Here is a 16,486-nt window from a genome sequence, read left to right as displayed (position 1 = left end):
TTTAGGTACTTTGTGGGGACACGCGTATATCCCACTCTCCTTTCTAACCAGCGACGAGTGTGGCCGAGTCACGAGAGGATGCGCGCTCGCCAGGAAAGGATAAGGGAGAAGGCACTTATCGTTTCCCTCACTCCCCATACCATGCTGCGACGTCACGGCATCGCTTCCGAACGCGAGGAGGAACTACTTACTTCTCGTTGTCTGGTCCCGAGAAGCTCCGATTACTTCCCGGTATGCAATACCGAGAAGGATAAAACCGGGGTGCTTGCGATGGGAAAGCCTCCTCGCTTGCACCCGGAGACTCTCGGCGGACTACCCTGACCTTTCCTGCCGGCCGATGACTACGACGACCCGTGAGCCACTCGAATTCTATTTTATCGGATAGAACATTCTTCTAAGGTGTTAGTGTGTTTTGCCTTACGTTAGGGTTAATAAACAGTTACCTATCGTGCTCAGCCGTTGCCTATTTCGTCCGGACTTGCCGTAGTCGAGACTCTGCGCCACGAGTTGGGGACACGTGTCACGTACGAGTAACGTCTGCGTGCAGTTGGCACGGGAACTCGCCTTTCTCGCCGGCTGTGCGTAGTGTCACTACATAACTTATGCTAGAATGGCATTCGAAAATAATAAATAACAGTGTTCATTAAGCGCACGTCATTACTGAAGCACTCCGCCCCGAAAAAGCTGCTATCCATTGCTTGAGCTCTTACGTTGGTGACTTGTAATCATGTGTGATGATAGCTTAGCATAGTGAATCAATTATTTACTTACCGTACACCCCGCATGTCCCTGATGAGGATATTACTGGAAAGGAAACAATGCAACACAAAATACTAATACAAAATAAATGCCACTGCGCTCTGAATAAAGAGGGGATGCTGGTGCGCAGTATAGTACACGCGCAAGGTGGATAAAGTGGTTTGGTGTGAGTGGTACAAAGCCAGGTGTGTTGAGCTGGTTTAGCATCTGCGAGGAACGACTGATAATATGTGTGAAAGAGGTTAAATGTGCAGACTTTGCGCCATGTCTCGAAGTCGGGTTTTTTTAGGTAGTGGCACTTGAACGATAACAGTAATCACTTTGGATGAATGCAGCTGCACCGTTTTTAAACGGTTAAAGTGTTTCAGTCAAATAAGAAATGCGAGGCCCCAAACCTGCGCATGCATATTCTAGCCAAGAATGAACTAACATTATGTAGGCGGGAGACTTCACAGAAAGCTAACAGTAAACAACGTCGTAGGTATGACAGGAGACGACTAGCTCCTTTTGTAATTGCTCTAATATGAGTGGACCAAGAAAGAATATGCGACATATTAATTGTTCGGTACTTACTTGTTGACGTGGAAGAAATACCAGCACACAGATTGCACAGCCAGGCGTTTTGATATGAATGTCGCCGCTGAAATAAAATTAACAAAATTTTATTCACGTTTAGTGACATCCACCAGGTTTTACATAGGTACACAATACGTAAAATGTCAGTTTGGAGGGCCGTCAGCAAACAGGCGAATGGTACATGAAAGTGTGAAATTATGTCATTGGTGTATGTCATTGTGTCATTTGTGTAGGCCTGAAAGAAGCAGCGTTATTAGCATAAGCGAACTGCTGTCGGTTAGTTAAGAAATCACGAACCTATTCATAAACGTGTTGGGTCAAGGTTAAGATGGGAAAGTTTTAAATACAAACGTTTAGGAGGAACCTCGTTAAAAGCTTTTTCCAAGACTAAAAACATCGCAGCAAATGGAATTTAATACTCGAAAGGAGAACTAAGATCATTTACGAGTAATGCTAATTGTGTCTCGCAGGAGCGACCTTTTTAAAACCGATGTTGGCTGGGGTGAGAGAGATTGCAAAACATTAGAGAGTTCACTACATGTAAACTGTGTACGCTGAACATGGAATAGACGCGTGAATCGGCATTTTTCGTACGGTCAATCTGCGCATGCGTGATCCATCACTGGTTAGAAACAAACTGCCAGCCCCAGCTCCACATTCTCAGTTCATACTAGCGACAGGCGTACGCGACAGATGGTGCCAGCTGTCAAGGACACCATAGCATCCTATATGTTTCATGCCTCGCATCGCATGACTCCTGCGGCGCGCTTCTACCTACGTGGCGATCTGCTCTTGCCATTCTTGTCATGCGGTGCACGCCGCATTGCGGATAAGTGCCTCACTCATTCATTCATAGCGGCGAGCTCCTAGTTTCGTCGCTTGAGGATAAATGTCGCTAGCATCCTGACCTCCCACCCACCTTCTCAGGCTGCCTAGCGCGAGGGGCATTCAGTTCGCTTTCTACGCGCGGCTCAGCTGCAGGGAGCAGCACTAGCACAAGAAGAACTTTTTTACGGTAGCTTTTGGCACAGGCGCTTAGCTTTGGTGCATATATCATGTTCGATAGTTTTGAACGACTTTTTTTAGGCTGGACGCACGTCTGTATCCCGGCGCTTCATAGCCGTGCGCTTTAAGGGCGGTAGCCGCGACTGCATCAACGTCTAAAGCGCTTCTTCCCAGTGAGCGCAAAATTAAGCTCTTCCTGCCGTAGCCAAATGCACACGATATTCAAGACAGCGGATCAAAGTAATCTGCAGACGAATAGAATTCACGAGTTGGTCCTGTGTCCGGTACATTACCATACGCCTGTCAGCTGAGTCGGCGACTATGCAGCCAGAGTTCGTTCTTGGCGGCGGTTCCTTGTCAAACGAGGCAATATACCACTACAATCGCCTAAGATACAGTCTGTATCGCTGCTCTAGCAGACGATAAGTGTGTCTGTGTTAAGAAATTATGCAATTTTGGCAATAAAAAGCGGCAATAAGCCTCATATTTGCTTAGGATTAGGCGTTCAGGCGTATATATGAAAGTTCTCATGGAGCTTCCTGACGACCATTCAGCCACCGTAGGCTCGATGCGTAGCAGTCTAGCCCAAGGTGGCTGAATTGTCGTCAGGAAGCTCCATGAAAACTGCCATAGATGGCGGCACAGCTTTGCCTCTAGATAAGAGTAACCAACTCTATGCACAATGCTCCCTAACCCACCCCCTTCCCCTCTAGGCCTCAGGTCATCCTCATGAATAAAGGTTTATGAATGAATGAATGAATTAATGAATTAATGAAGCCACCGTCGGCGCCCAAAGCATCATGGGCCGGAGAGTTACTGTATGCAGAACTACAACGTTTGGCCAAAAATAATGAAAAAATAAACCCTGTTCTACAAAGGAAAATGTCCCAACTTTCAATATTGAAACTGTAAATTGCAAAAAGCAAGCGAAACATCATGTAAGTGTAAACTTTGTCCAAAACAAGCAATGGCTCTTTCTCCTATTGGCTAAGTATTTAGCAGCATGGAAACCAATATTTCGACCCTAATAAGCACGCTTTAATATGAAAAAAGCGGCATGAAAGTATATAGTATAGTTAAAATGCGACTGTCCCGCAACGAGAACCACACCAGCCCATGATTCTTAGTGCGCCCAAGGTGGCCGAAGTGCAGCGTCCCCCACTTTCCCTCTAGGTAAGAGTAAGAAACTGTGCTTAAATGGCTCCCATCTCCCCTTGCTTTCTTCTTCGTGTTGCACGTTGCTATTAAGAAGAAATTGAGAAGAAGAAATGGATATGGGCAGAACATGTAGGGCGAAGAGAGGATAACCGATGGTCGCTGAGGGTAACAAACTGGATTCCAAGGGAAGGAAAGCGTAGCAGGGGGCGGCAGAAAGTTAGGTGGGCGGATGAGGTTAAGAAGTTCGCAGGGGCCAAGTGGATGCAGCTAGCGCAGAACCGGGTTAATTGGAGAAATATGGGAGAGGCCTTCGCCCTGCATTGGGTATAGTCAGGCTGATGATGATGATGATGATGATGATGATGATGATGATGATGATGATGATGATAACTTGATGAATCACTGTCCCTTCATTTGTAATTTCATACCCTTCATTTGTATCTCTATTATCTCACACGTACTCATTAGTATACAAGCATCAGCTACCACAATATGTGAAAAGCCTACAGCCATAGTTATATAGTTATATGTAAATCCCCGCTTTAACCAAGCCATATGGATGTGTTTGCGTAGCCTAGGGGTAGCGTGTCTGGTTCAGAGGTGCCGGTCACGTCATGTACAATGTCAATCACATTTAGCGTGAACATGGCTCCGCGTGGCCAAGCACGTGCTCTGCGGCATTGCACATAACCCGGTTATGAATCAATACCGAATGGCGCATGATTACTGCCTTGAAGTATTGCTTCGGGCTGTCCGCCATTTTGCATCGTTTTGCAACAGGCTTAGGTGCAGTGATGCTCTACGCATGCGCAGCCACGCGAAGCCGTGTTTCCACTAAGTGTAATTGATACTGTACTCTCATGACGTAACGCAGTCCGTCAACCGATCAATTCCCGGTCATCCGCACCTGCCGAATACGGTCTACCGGAAGCATGCTCGTGATGTTCCGCCCACAACGTAGACAGCTCCCACACCGGATTTTTTTTTTTTTTTCGTGGAACGAGAGCTTAGTGTTGTCGCGTTAAAAGAGGGCTAAGGAGGTATACAGAAGAACGAGGGACGCCAGAAGCGTCCACTACCTGTCAATATTCAATCGCGTAAACGTGATGTCCTGATATCATAATACTTAGCGGTGTCCGACATTAGGGCTTTTTGCTAAAAATTCTCGAGGCTCATTCTCATTGAGCGGACCGGTGCACGTGACCGGTGCACGGACATAACATGCACGTCCTTTTGGACATCAAATATAGGCCGTAATTTAAAAAAAAGAACAACCTTATTGATGCATCGTAGCCTCGAGCTTGACAACCATGGTTGGCTTCCGCACCGATCCTGACTGATTCATGAGATCAACGCCGGAACAAAACCTAGGTTGTGTTTACGTCGCGAAAAACGTGGAGGTAGATTTAGTTGACCTTTTGGAAGGCATACTTAGTTTAAAGCAATAATTGTACCCTGCATACTTTACTATTTTTGTATTTGTGCGGAGTCTGATTAAGCTCGCTAACGCTGCTTGACCCGAAAAGCTTTTTCCTTCTTCTGTTTTTGCAGGATGCTGGCTTGGCGGTTAAATGATCTGCTTGTTGATCTGGATTCTATATTAGCTTCGGATTCTCACTTTCTGCTCGGGAGATGGATACGAGATGCTCGAAGCTGGGGAACCACCAAGGAGGTTCGGTCGTCTTTTATTCTTTCCCGTTGTGAAGCAATCAAGGAAATGCCTCTCTCATTAAACACACACAAAAAAAGACATACACGCATTCAGAATTGTTGCAGTTGCCATGAAGCAACTTGTTTGACTGTTCCTGCCAAACAAAAATAATGACAATCATATACATAATAGCGTAAGTGCAGAGCTGCAGCAGCGTTATATTTTGGGCGAGTTCGTCCTTTGCGCTTTTCTTAATATCCTGAGTCGCTTTGGGACGTTAAACCACACAAACCAAACCAAACCAAACCAATTTCTTCAACAAATCCATCTATCTCTCTAAATTTATAAACTAGTTCAGCAGCGGTGAAAAACGCTAGCACTATTGAATACCTAAAATTTCGCTGCGACGGTGGAAATAATTGCAGCGCTCGAGGGCTGAGTGTTTAAAAGTGACAGCCTTTGACGAAGTTTATTGTGCACGGGTTTGCTTCTCTGCTTTGCGCATAGCTGTAAACTTCGCTAAAACATTGAATATCTGATAAGGTGAGAATGAAAGTTCTAATCAATCTGGTGAAGCTCTAAGCAGCCGGAGATGTTAAACAGACATTGAAAAGGGACTGTAAAGGAAGCTCCGTGGTCGTAATTTATTTTAAAAACGTTCCGCATTCAGTGGACAGCTAACGCATGCGCCAATATGCATTGTAAAATTGTGAAATCATTTGCCCTTTCTAAGGAAAGAAAAAAAAAAAAACAGAAGAAAAAATGTATGTACTTGCCCCGGATTTAATCTAAAGATGAGGAGGCTATTCTCATCGGAAACAAAGTAATTATAAGCTTTTGAAAATACGAAAACAGAGCACAAATGTCACCATCAGTGCTCAGTTTATTAGGTAAAACACGCTCGTCAGCCCTGAATTCTTGATTCGCGAATACTGTCGACTCTATTACAACGCCTTTCCTGCCTAACACATTTTCACCTAGACCAAGAAGAGCCGGCTGCAATCTCCTATTACATTCAAGCATCAAAACGTAATAGTTAAAAAGTAAACTATAATAATTTAATTACATAACAAGCTTACTAGTTAGCATTACTTATCTAAATTCTGTTGTCAGCCAACATTGGTATAGCAACCGTTGAAGCCATTTCGAAATCTAAATAAAAAAAGCCCTATTAAAAACTTTGTTTCAGGTTCGCAGAACCACCCAGTGTATTTACATATACAGAAATCAGCGTGTGCAGTTGAAGGTTCTGAGCAATTACTTGCGTACAGTCTCTAAACCAAATCTTTGACCTGTTTGTTTTAATTTTTCCTTAAGGAGTCGGATCTCTTTGAGTACAACGCACGTAACCAGATAACACTGTGGGGTCCCAAAGGCGAGGTAAGCTGCCTCCCTTAATTTACATCTATTTATGGATGCGATGATGCATTGTATCGGAACACACTAGGGCCATTTGTTTAACCTACACCAGCTACACCAGTGTGGAAAATCTCCCATATACAATGGATTTTTGCTGCACTAGTGTAGCTGGTGTAGATTAAGAAAATCGCCCTACTGAAACATGCTTACGAACATAATGCTTATCCTCTTCCAGATCCGCGACTACGCAGCCAAGCAGTGGTCAGGGCTGGTACTCAGGTGAGAATTGTTGCAGCGTCCATAATTGCGACACTTTCACTGCTGGTCTATAAAACGCGCATACCAGGGGCGGTGCTCTTAGGATATTACACTGAACTGCGTGTTTTCAGGGGACTGTAGGCACTACATTTTTACTTGCTTGTTTTCTTCTTCCAAATTAAGCGTAACGCATTATTATGCATGGATCACCGCACGGTATCCCTCCACGAACCGCTAATCTGACGATGCTTCAACTTCGATACGTGGATCACCCAACGGTATCCCTCTACGACCATTAATTTTTAACTAAATTTGTGTTTATGCTGCTTGGGCATCGGCTTCAGACAACCTAGCAATGACTGCGATATGGAAGGTCGATATCAGGTAAAAAGGTAAAAAGGGGTCGATAGCGTTCTTAACTTTGGTTGTTTTGTGGTGATTAATGTCCCAAAGCAACTCGGGCTATGAGAGACGCCGTAGTGGAGGACTCCGGAAATTTCGACCACCTGGGGTCCTTTAACGTGCACTGACATCGTAGCGTTCTTAACGTAAAGAAAGCGATTAAATAATTGTCGGAAAGGCAAACGACGTAAACCATGGCTTGCCCTGCGTACGCACCGAAAAATGATTCATTCGCCTTGTCCTTTCCCAGGTGGGAACCCCCACAAACACTGCAAACGCGTCTCTACGCAATTTTTTGTGCATTTAGACGGGTACAGTGTATACGAATTGCATCATGTACCCCAGTTTGCTGTCCATGAAAAGATGGCAAAATTTTACACGTCTAAACATTGATTGGTTCAATCCATTACTTTCTTGAGCTTTTTTCTTAATTCTGCAGCCTTGTTTCGACAGCAAGGCTCACTGTTGCTCTAAAATTAAACAGGGGCGCCTAAATTCGATAACCGAAGTTAAGCATGCGGAATGTTCGGCTGCGGCGACGGCGGGCTGAAGCAAGCCATTGGACGCCGTTGTCTATAGGCCGACTTCCATTCATGCGCACTAGATCCGGAACACACCACTATCGCATTGTCCTCTTCAGGTAGCCTGTTATACTCTGTGGCACGGGCAGAGGCTCTTTATTTTTCTTTCCTTTTCATGCCTCAACATAATATGTCCTCTTCAGGTACGTTAAGCGGCTCCGCAATTTTATTTAAACGTTTGTGCTTACAACGAAAATGCAGAACATTTCTCTGCAACTGTGTCCTTGTTTTTGTGACAACTGGTGTCTGTGGAAGACATTTGCAACATAGTTGCGTGAGACGAGTGTCGCCAAGTGTGTGCGAGGTCGCCTCAGTAACTTAGACGACCACAAATAATTTAATTGTACTATGCCCTCCATTCGCCCCTTAACTCTCCTTTACTTGCTTTTTCCCCTTTCGCGGTGTAGAATAGCAGGCCAAGATCTATACCACCGGATGACCACTCCACCTTTCCTACATAAATCAATTTCTCTCTCTCTCTCTCTCTCTCTCTCTCTAGCACACACACACACACACACACACACTCACTCACGAACAATATTGTATAGTGCGCTATGGCCCCTTGACCTTGAAAAACGAGCCTTGAATCGAGACAGACCTGAAGTCCAGGGTACTAGAGCAACTAACTGGCATATGGCATAACCACGTTAAACAGGCCAGTTTTTTTTTTTATGCGTTAAATGATCTAAACACATCTCAGGCATAAATCCATCGCAGGAATGCAGAACCTCATCGTGGGGATGCAGTAAAGGCCTAGAAAAGTGAAGCAGCCTATCTGTTCCTGTAGCACAAACCGAAGGTCAAAACAACACACCGCCATGACGCGTTTTCCGAAACACTGCTTCAAGGCGTTAAAAATTGGAATTCTTATTTCGTGCTGTCCTTTATAGTTTGGTTTCAGTTTTACAAATACTGGGGGATTAAAAGCCTTTTAAATTATCAAGGAGGTGCGGGACTTTAATTTTATTATTCGTAATGACTTCATAACGCTGCCGATCTGAAAGGTGCGTTAAAACATATATAGCACCATTGTTCACATCTACTGCCAGAAGGACTACTTTGTTGTAATTTATCGTCGAGCACCTTTTTCGTGGCGCTTCCTTGAACTGAGCTGAAAAACCTCCTATGGAAGTCTTATTTTGTTACTATCGTGAGCTTGGTTAATCCCTAAAACAAAAAAGTAAGCAAGCACGTGTGAACGCACTTATGGTTGCTCTAATTTGGCGTAGACGGCAAGCACTCTCCTGTTTCTGAGTGCTGCATATCAAGTCATTTTCGTAGGCTCCATATTATCATCAAAATATGGCAAAGATAGAGAAACTTATATGCAGCTAATAAAGGTAGTGAAAGAGAAGTCTACAGAGTAACTGAATACAGTCGCTCCAGTAAGTAGACCTTAGATATATAGATAGTGGCTTTCACGCGTGTTGCGCTGAAGAACTTGAGGTTTTGTTCCCAAAATCTCAAAGCAGGGACAGTGGATAGGAGGTTGCGCTGTCTTATCTTCACACCCGCCTTATAAGGAGCTATGCAATCGCACCCTTGAATATTTCCTTCCCCCTTTGACGAGTGATATTTACATGGGCACATTTAATCCTTCCAGCTACTACTTGCCTCGGTGGGAACTGTTCCTGAAGTACCTATGGGACAGCATAGAACACCACCAACCCTTCAATGAATCGGCGTTCTCGGAAGACGTTTTCCAACAAGTAGAACAGCCTTTTACCTTTGGCCAAGAAAAGTATCCTACGGAACCTCAAGGTAATATTGTAACGCTAAAGCACACCATGCTACAAGTCGAATGCATTATGCCACTGTTGCGTTTTATTTCTCCGGCCTTTTTGACGCACAGCATGTACACTTCAAAGATGGCATACTGTATTCGCGAGGAGATGGCTCTAATCTCAGGACAGGCGAAATAATTTCGCAGCCCGAAAATGTTGCAGCGCTTCAAACGATGGCGACCTCCTTGCTAATAGCAGGAAAGAGCCAGGAGATGCGTAGCGCATGAACAGTTTAAAGTCGTATGAATACCAAGACATGCGTTTGCATCATGTAAATATTAATAGTGATTATCTGTGAAACAAAAATGTCAAAAGGTACCTTCCACGAGCAATTATTTGCTCAATTCATCAAAACATATTGGCAGGCAAATTGAACAGAGCTGAAGATGTGCAGTTAAAACCGCATAGCTGGTACGAATAGGGCCCTGAAAGGGAGCAATAGCACATCGGTTCCCGCAGACAGGTGGACCTTAACTACATTTCGCCAAAGCAATAAAGTTTCCCATGCCAAACTTTTGCTGAAAAAATAAAAGCAGCGTTTATGAATCCTAACCTAGCAAAGCTGTTTACTTCATGCCTACGAAGCCCTTAACAGAATGTTGAAAAGACACGCATAGGTCCGGCTTACATTGTTATCATAGTACCACAGGGAAGTGCCCTATGACCTCGTTTATTTCTCATTTTCATTAATGAGCTGCTAAATCTCGTTAAAGTTCTAATAAGATTATTACTATGATAGCATTCCTCGCCTCACGAGTGTAGGGGACAGAGCGTGTAACCAAAATGGATCGGCAGAGCGAGTTCATACGAATTGTCAATCATTAATGAGAAAAAGTATTGTCCAAGCCAGGAATCCAACCACCATCCTTCCGTTCACCAGCCCAGTACACAAACCACTAATCTACCTCGACTTCCTGAGAACAAGCCTGTATTTCTCCTTTTCTGGCGTAAGGTCGCCGGAGGGCACTGGGGGGAATGAACAACAGCGGCACTAAGAAAAAGAAAGGTTAAAATGAACAAAAATATAAAACATTATCGTCAACTACGTGTTATAGAAGAAAACGAAAGCGTTTTAAAATCTCCACATACAAAATTCAAAACAAAGACGATGATTCTCCCCTTAGATGCGCGGCGCCATCTATGAAGTTGACACAAAACACCACAGCACAGCAATCTCATGCGGCTCTAGATAGGGGGCCACAAATGTGATTATCCTCAGATTAGCTTTTACTTATCCACATCGTAAAAACAACGAAACGCAGAACAAACTCATAACCGAACTGGCCATGAAACTCGAAATCCTCACGCATTCGCGCACGCGAGGAAACTTAATTAAGTGTAACCCTTTAAATGTTTCAACGACTGCTTTGTTTATAATACCATAGAATTTCTCAATGTCTAATTAGAATTACAGTGAAGCATAGAAAACATAACGAAAGGATATCACTGAAAAATGGTAATCAATCTCATAAAACCGTTATCATTGCCTATAGCAAGAGTATCCTGAAATTTTGTTATAATATACATAGGAACGAACTTCGAAGGGTGCAGTATAAATACCGTTTTTTGTTGTTGTTGTTTTTTAACATAGATTTGACATGGAATTTATTCAAAGAAAATGCAGAGGAAATTTGAATTAGAGAAGGCTAATAAGAGGCTTTATCTATTAGATTATAGGCTGAAAACCTTACCGGTATTGAGGATCAAGAATCAAGACAGCGGCAGTGTTGCTTCGAAACATTTGTGTTCTAGTTGTAGCAAGAAAACCACGAAGTTCGCGCTGAGTTCATCAGTTAAGTTTTCCAGCAGGTGAAATTACATGTATTTATTTAATATTATTTATTTACAATGTACATTGCATCGCCAAGGCATTACAGCAGAGGAGTGGGCTTCACTACAAAACAAAAAATGTAAACAGATCTTGTGAACAAAAACAGAAACAAACAAGTACAATGGAATTAGATCTCATTCAGTAAGGCAACTGGAGCCCGCCATGCGCAGGAAACGCATTCCATTCAGTGATCGTTTTTTGGAAAAAGGGAGACCTTCATGTAGATCGTCTTGCACCTACTTTCTCGAATCTTAGTTTTGTGGTCTCTTCTGGTTGACAGGTGGAGGGGGGGAGGGGGGGGGGAGTATATTTTTGCCTTTCTGTTTTTTACAGATTATATTATATGGAAAGGATCAGCTTCTGCCTACTGCTTTTTCGCCTTACCTCCAACAGTTCTAGTCCTATTGTATTTTTTATCACGCTTTTTTATCAAGAGACGCTAGCGTCTCTTGAATATTAATTACCTTGATATGAACCTATATGAAAGGACATAGGAAGTGATTAACGCGCAATTTGAAAGTACCGAAGACTAAAATGGGTAAACAATAAGTGAATTGCTGTGACGTCAAGGATGTGACGGCATGCAACCGTAAGTAGAGAGGAAAAAGGGCATAGGAAGGGATTGGCGCGCAATTTGAAAGTACCAAAGGCTAAAATGGGCAAACAAGAAGTGAATTAATGTGACGTAGTGGATGTGACGTCACGCAACCGAAAGTAGAGGGGAAAAAGGGCATAGGAAGGGATTGGCGCGCAATTTGAAAGGGACAAAGACTAAAATTGGTAAACAAGAAGTGAATTAAGCAACTAGAAGCAACCGGAAGCAACCAACAGCAACATCCGCGATTTCGCATTACTCCAATGCAGATTCTGCAGTGTTCTTTGATTTTTCTCGAATTTAATATTCGTTGTAAACCATCAACGCTTTCACCTGTGACGACAACGAAGCTAAATGATTTTATTGCGCCGATACTTTACTTTTCCATCTATATATATATAAATATATTAAATATTAAGAACCAATTGGCACAGCCTTCTGGCTGTGCAAGACTTTCAAATTATCTGGGCATTTCCTTTTACTAGTATTAGGCGATTTAGTTTTTTTTTCTTATATTTCGTTAAACAACCCTCCGCAATGCTAATCAATATCAATAGGTTGCGAAAAATTCTTTTCGCCAAACTGAATTTAAGCTTCAGACAAAAAAAAAAAAAAATGACGCAATGCAGGATAAAACGCTAGAGCTCCAGGGGCGCCTTCTGTATTTTTTTATTTATTATTATTTTTTTAATGTCTTGCCTTCCAAGAATGTGCAGCAATTCAAAGAACAATGTTTCATTCTTAAATCCTTAAGTTTTTCTAACCAAATCTCACAGAACCAGTTTCTTTTAATGTGCGGCAGAATAATAAGCAACTACCTAGTTCCAGCCTCGAGGAGTCCACGCAAAAGTGGAAAGAGAAAGTGACGGCGCGCTTGAATTAATACATGCAGTTACAAAGTATTCAACGTAAAAGTGCAACGTACAATCAGTATAGCTAGCCCATATTTTTCGCAGTGTATCATATGCTCTATGACCAATATTTTTGTTCGACAAAACATTTTGCCCAACAACTTCAGCGTGGAGTGAAGATGATGATGCTGGAATAAATAACAGAAACATGGAGTATTGCTGCGACCATGTGGAAAACGTTTTCCGGGATTCCTAATCAAGAGTGAACGCGATCATTTCAGTGCTTCCATCCCTTTATACCCCTTGCAAAAGGAAAAGTATTGCGTGTTTTGATATTCATTCAGCACCAAATGTTTAATGCCCCTCTATAATCCAGCTACGCATCGCGAAATTTTCTAATTTGAATTACAATTTATGTCTTTTTTTTTTTTTTGCTACAGGTGACTCTATCACGATAAGTGAACGACTGTACTCAAAATACAGGCCCTTGCTCTTCTCAGTGAAAACGACGACAAGATCCGGGCCTTGCCTATAACGTAGGAAAGACGAGCCATTCTACAACTATCCAGGATGTGAGACAGCACAGCCAAGTAAGGCTGTATTGAAGTTTTCTCAGGCACATCTATATAAAATATGTCACAATAAAGACTTTGCTTGCAGCTAATTTATTGAATGTGTTTACTTTTTCATGTAAATCCACTGGATCGACGAAATAAACAACATTTTATTGTCGTCCTAAGAATCATTGCTATCCTGTGTCTATAGAACGAAACACTTAATGTAGTGGAAACGTTTTCAGCGAAGCGTGTTAATATCAATACCTCACTATGACAATCGATTGATTTTGGCTGCGATTTCGCCTTGAATAAGTTTTGTATTCATAATGCTTAGATCATCGCGATCCCCTAAATGCAGCGTTTGTAATTTCTTCTGCTGTCAAATACGGAGCGTGGCCCTACGCCCAAAAATGGATATTGAAAATCGCGTCACTTTTTCGTGCGCACGTTTATAGGAAAACGTGCTGTTCAAATTATTTCATCTCAGGAAATCTCTAGTAGCACTAGCCACGAGCCGAAAGTTAATGTGGTCCACGCTGCAAAATACAATAATCGATAAAATCATCGATACGACAAAACGAACAATCATTTGTTGTACCCTGCGCATGCCTCCTTTGTTTTAACTGAGATTTTGAGTTCTCGAGTTTTAGTGTTGAAATTACAAGTGAATTCGTACACTTCAGATACTCTCTTTTGAAATGGAACTAAGCGTACTTTGTACGCCCGTGAACGAAGTAAAAATTAACGCAGTGAACTTGCCTGGCGAGCGTGAGTAGAACTGTTGCTGCCGCACCGTTTGCAGACGCGACACTCTGGCGCCTCTCAGCTGCTCTATATTCCAATGTATATAGCACGTGCACTCAGTAGGCATTGTCCAAAATCACCAGCACTCAAAAATGCATCGAAGTGGTAGAAAATACGAAGTGAGTAAACGCGCCAGCGCTGCGCATCCGATCCACACTGCCACGCCCGATTGTAACTGCCGTACTCTAGATAAGATGCTTGTCAGCAGTTCTTTGCTACTGCTGCACTACCTCGTTATCTAATCGCTTGGTTATGATACCAACTCATTTCCGCATACCGGAGACTTTAGGCCGACTAGCTTACACGTGACTGCGTAAAAAAAAAAATTCCCGCGCGCACAAATCCCGCAATCTTCGTCAGCTGATAAGACAATCAAAGCAGTGAAAAAAAGAAAAATGATAAAGACAAGTGGCCACTCTAGTAGGTCCCTTTCAACAGCGATCTTTAGCTCACACGATATCTTGTAATTAAAGTCGAAACGGTTTGAGCTCCTGTTCAGAGCAAGCTGCGGCGAACATTATCCGACAAATGGGATGAAGCGGAGGGAAGTCACGAAGCGAACTTTACCTTCAGGCGAAGATAAGCCTGGCGCAATCTAAAACCGCCGGCTTGCCGGGAGAAGAAAAAAAACGCTACTGTGCGGACTTTCCAAGGCGCAGCTACCGAGGTAAAGAACGGGTTGCTGACGGCAGCGCTGTAACACAGTGCATGCTACAACGGCCCCATCTCGTCACCGCAGATTCACCTGATTTATTTATAGGAAGGGAAAGGCGACAGATTCACCGACAGTACGGGTCTGCAGGGAAAACTTCAGAACAAAAAAAAAAAACATGAAATAATGCATGGTTCTAAGGTACCGCTAGTCCTACAAGACGCAATACGGTCAAGCGACCGTAATGTACGAACTGTTACTCTATATTCACAAAACTGAACTTTGATAACACTACTGCACTGGTGATCCGCACAAGTGATAAAGAAAAAATTAGTTGTGGCTTAGCTAAGGTTAAGCCTGGATATTTCGAAGCGAAAAGTCTACAGTCTAGGTAACTACTGCACAAAAAAAAAAAGCGACGTGAATTACTTTTTTTTTCCTCTCTGATCCTTAAGTGCGATTGTTACGTGCCTGTTATAACCAATTTTGTTCACGTGACTCACCTCCCCCCCTATGTAATGCCTGAAAGAGCCTTTAGGGTATATAAATAAATAAGTAAAATACCACGAAGACCTTGGTAGTTATGGCACTTTCACTGAGTTAAACGTGGTGTGTGTAACGGCGAGTCTCTACATCTTCTTTCGTAGTTATGTCATCTTCACTCTGTTGGCTGTTGACACTGGTAGTAGACGCGAGCCGCTTTTGAGCCTCTTGTCGTCGTCGTTTAGAGAGACGCTCCTCTCGTTTCTCAGGTGTTTCAGCTGCTCGTTTATCTATGGCCTTTTCATTCTTTTTCCGCAACTGCTCAGCAACTCCCGAAGTACAACTTGTTTCATCGTCTTCGATCGCCTGGCTAGTGAGTTGACATAGCCGAACGGAGCTGTTCACCTTCCTTTTTAACGCCGTTTAGCAAGGAGTTCCTCTCGTACTTCTGGCGTTTCAGCCGCTCGTCTAGCCACGCGCTTTTCATATCTTCGCTGCTTTTTAGCCAACTCCCAAGCTACCACTTCTGGAACGGTGTTAAAGAGCGCACGTTAAAGATCCCCAGCTTCCTCGTGCGGACAGAAGAAAGTGAAGAAGAAAGAAAAAGAAGAGGGAGAGAAAGAAGCATGCCGCAGATCCATCATTCACCACCGAAGCGGCGGCGGGTGCCATGACGGCCTACAACATATAAAAATTCGGTGACTGGCTAGCCCCCGCCGCAAGCGGTGTTGAACTACCGTCCCAGCCCCGTAGGGCCAGGAACAGCCACCCTTCCTAGCACGAGACAGCGAAGGTGGTTCAGCTACAGAGCCACAGGCCCGTGCATTTTCTTTTTCTTCTTCCTTCAGTCGCAACAATTTGTGCAGCAACGCGCGGTGGCGGCGAAAGGTCGGCGACGGAGTCAGCGGCGGAAGCGGTACAGTGCTCTGTAGCAGCGGCGACGGTAGGCGAAGGCGGTCACCTGCGCCATGCATGACGTCACTCGTTCTCGCGCATGCGCAGAAGTGGCAAATCTGTAGCTCCGCCTCACGCGAAGCGTGGTGTTGACGAGCCTATAGAAGCTATTCGCTTCAAAATTCAGGTGGTTATCTCTTACTCAAGACGTAATAGCGACACCCCACAACGCCATTCGTTATCTCCGGCCGCCCTGCAATGCTATACCGGTTGACCGCGGTGTTCC

General features: G+C 43.6%; 1 protein-coding gene across 1 annotated transcript in view; it reads left to right on the top strand.

The window, feature by feature from the left end:
• Window positions 1-13,465, top strand: part of Naglu (N-acetyl-alpha-glucosaminidase) — a 56,117-nt gene extending 42,652 nt beyond the window's left edge. The window contains exons 19-23 of the mRNA XM_084577113.1: window positions 5,050-5,170; window positions 6,467-6,529; window positions 6,744-6,787; window positions 9,353-9,510; window positions 13,251-13,465. Of these exons, the coding sequence (XP_084433239.1) occupies window positions 5,050-5,170; window positions 6,467-6,529; window positions 6,744-6,787; window positions 9,353-9,510; window positions 13,251-13,345 (481 nt within the window). The 3' untranslated portion in view covers window positions 13,346-13,465. The remainder of the gene's footprint in view (window positions 1-5,049; window positions 5,171-6,466; window positions 6,530-6,743; window positions 6,788-9,352; window positions 9,511-13,250) is intronic.
• The last annotated feature ends 3,021 nt before the right edge of the window (window positions 13,466-16,486 follow it).

This window comes from Amblyomma maculatum, chromosome 8, assembly GCF_055883805.1.
Source record: "Amblyomma maculatum isolate TAMU_Amacu chromosome 8, ASM5588380v1, whole genome shotgun sequence".
Taxonomy (NCBI): domain Eukaryota; kingdom Metazoa; phylum Arthropoda; class Arachnida; order Ixodida; family Ixodidae; genus Amblyomma; species Amblyomma maculatum.
Note: the sequence above shows the minus strand (reverse complement) of the source record. Positions and strands in the feature narration are given on the sequence as shown.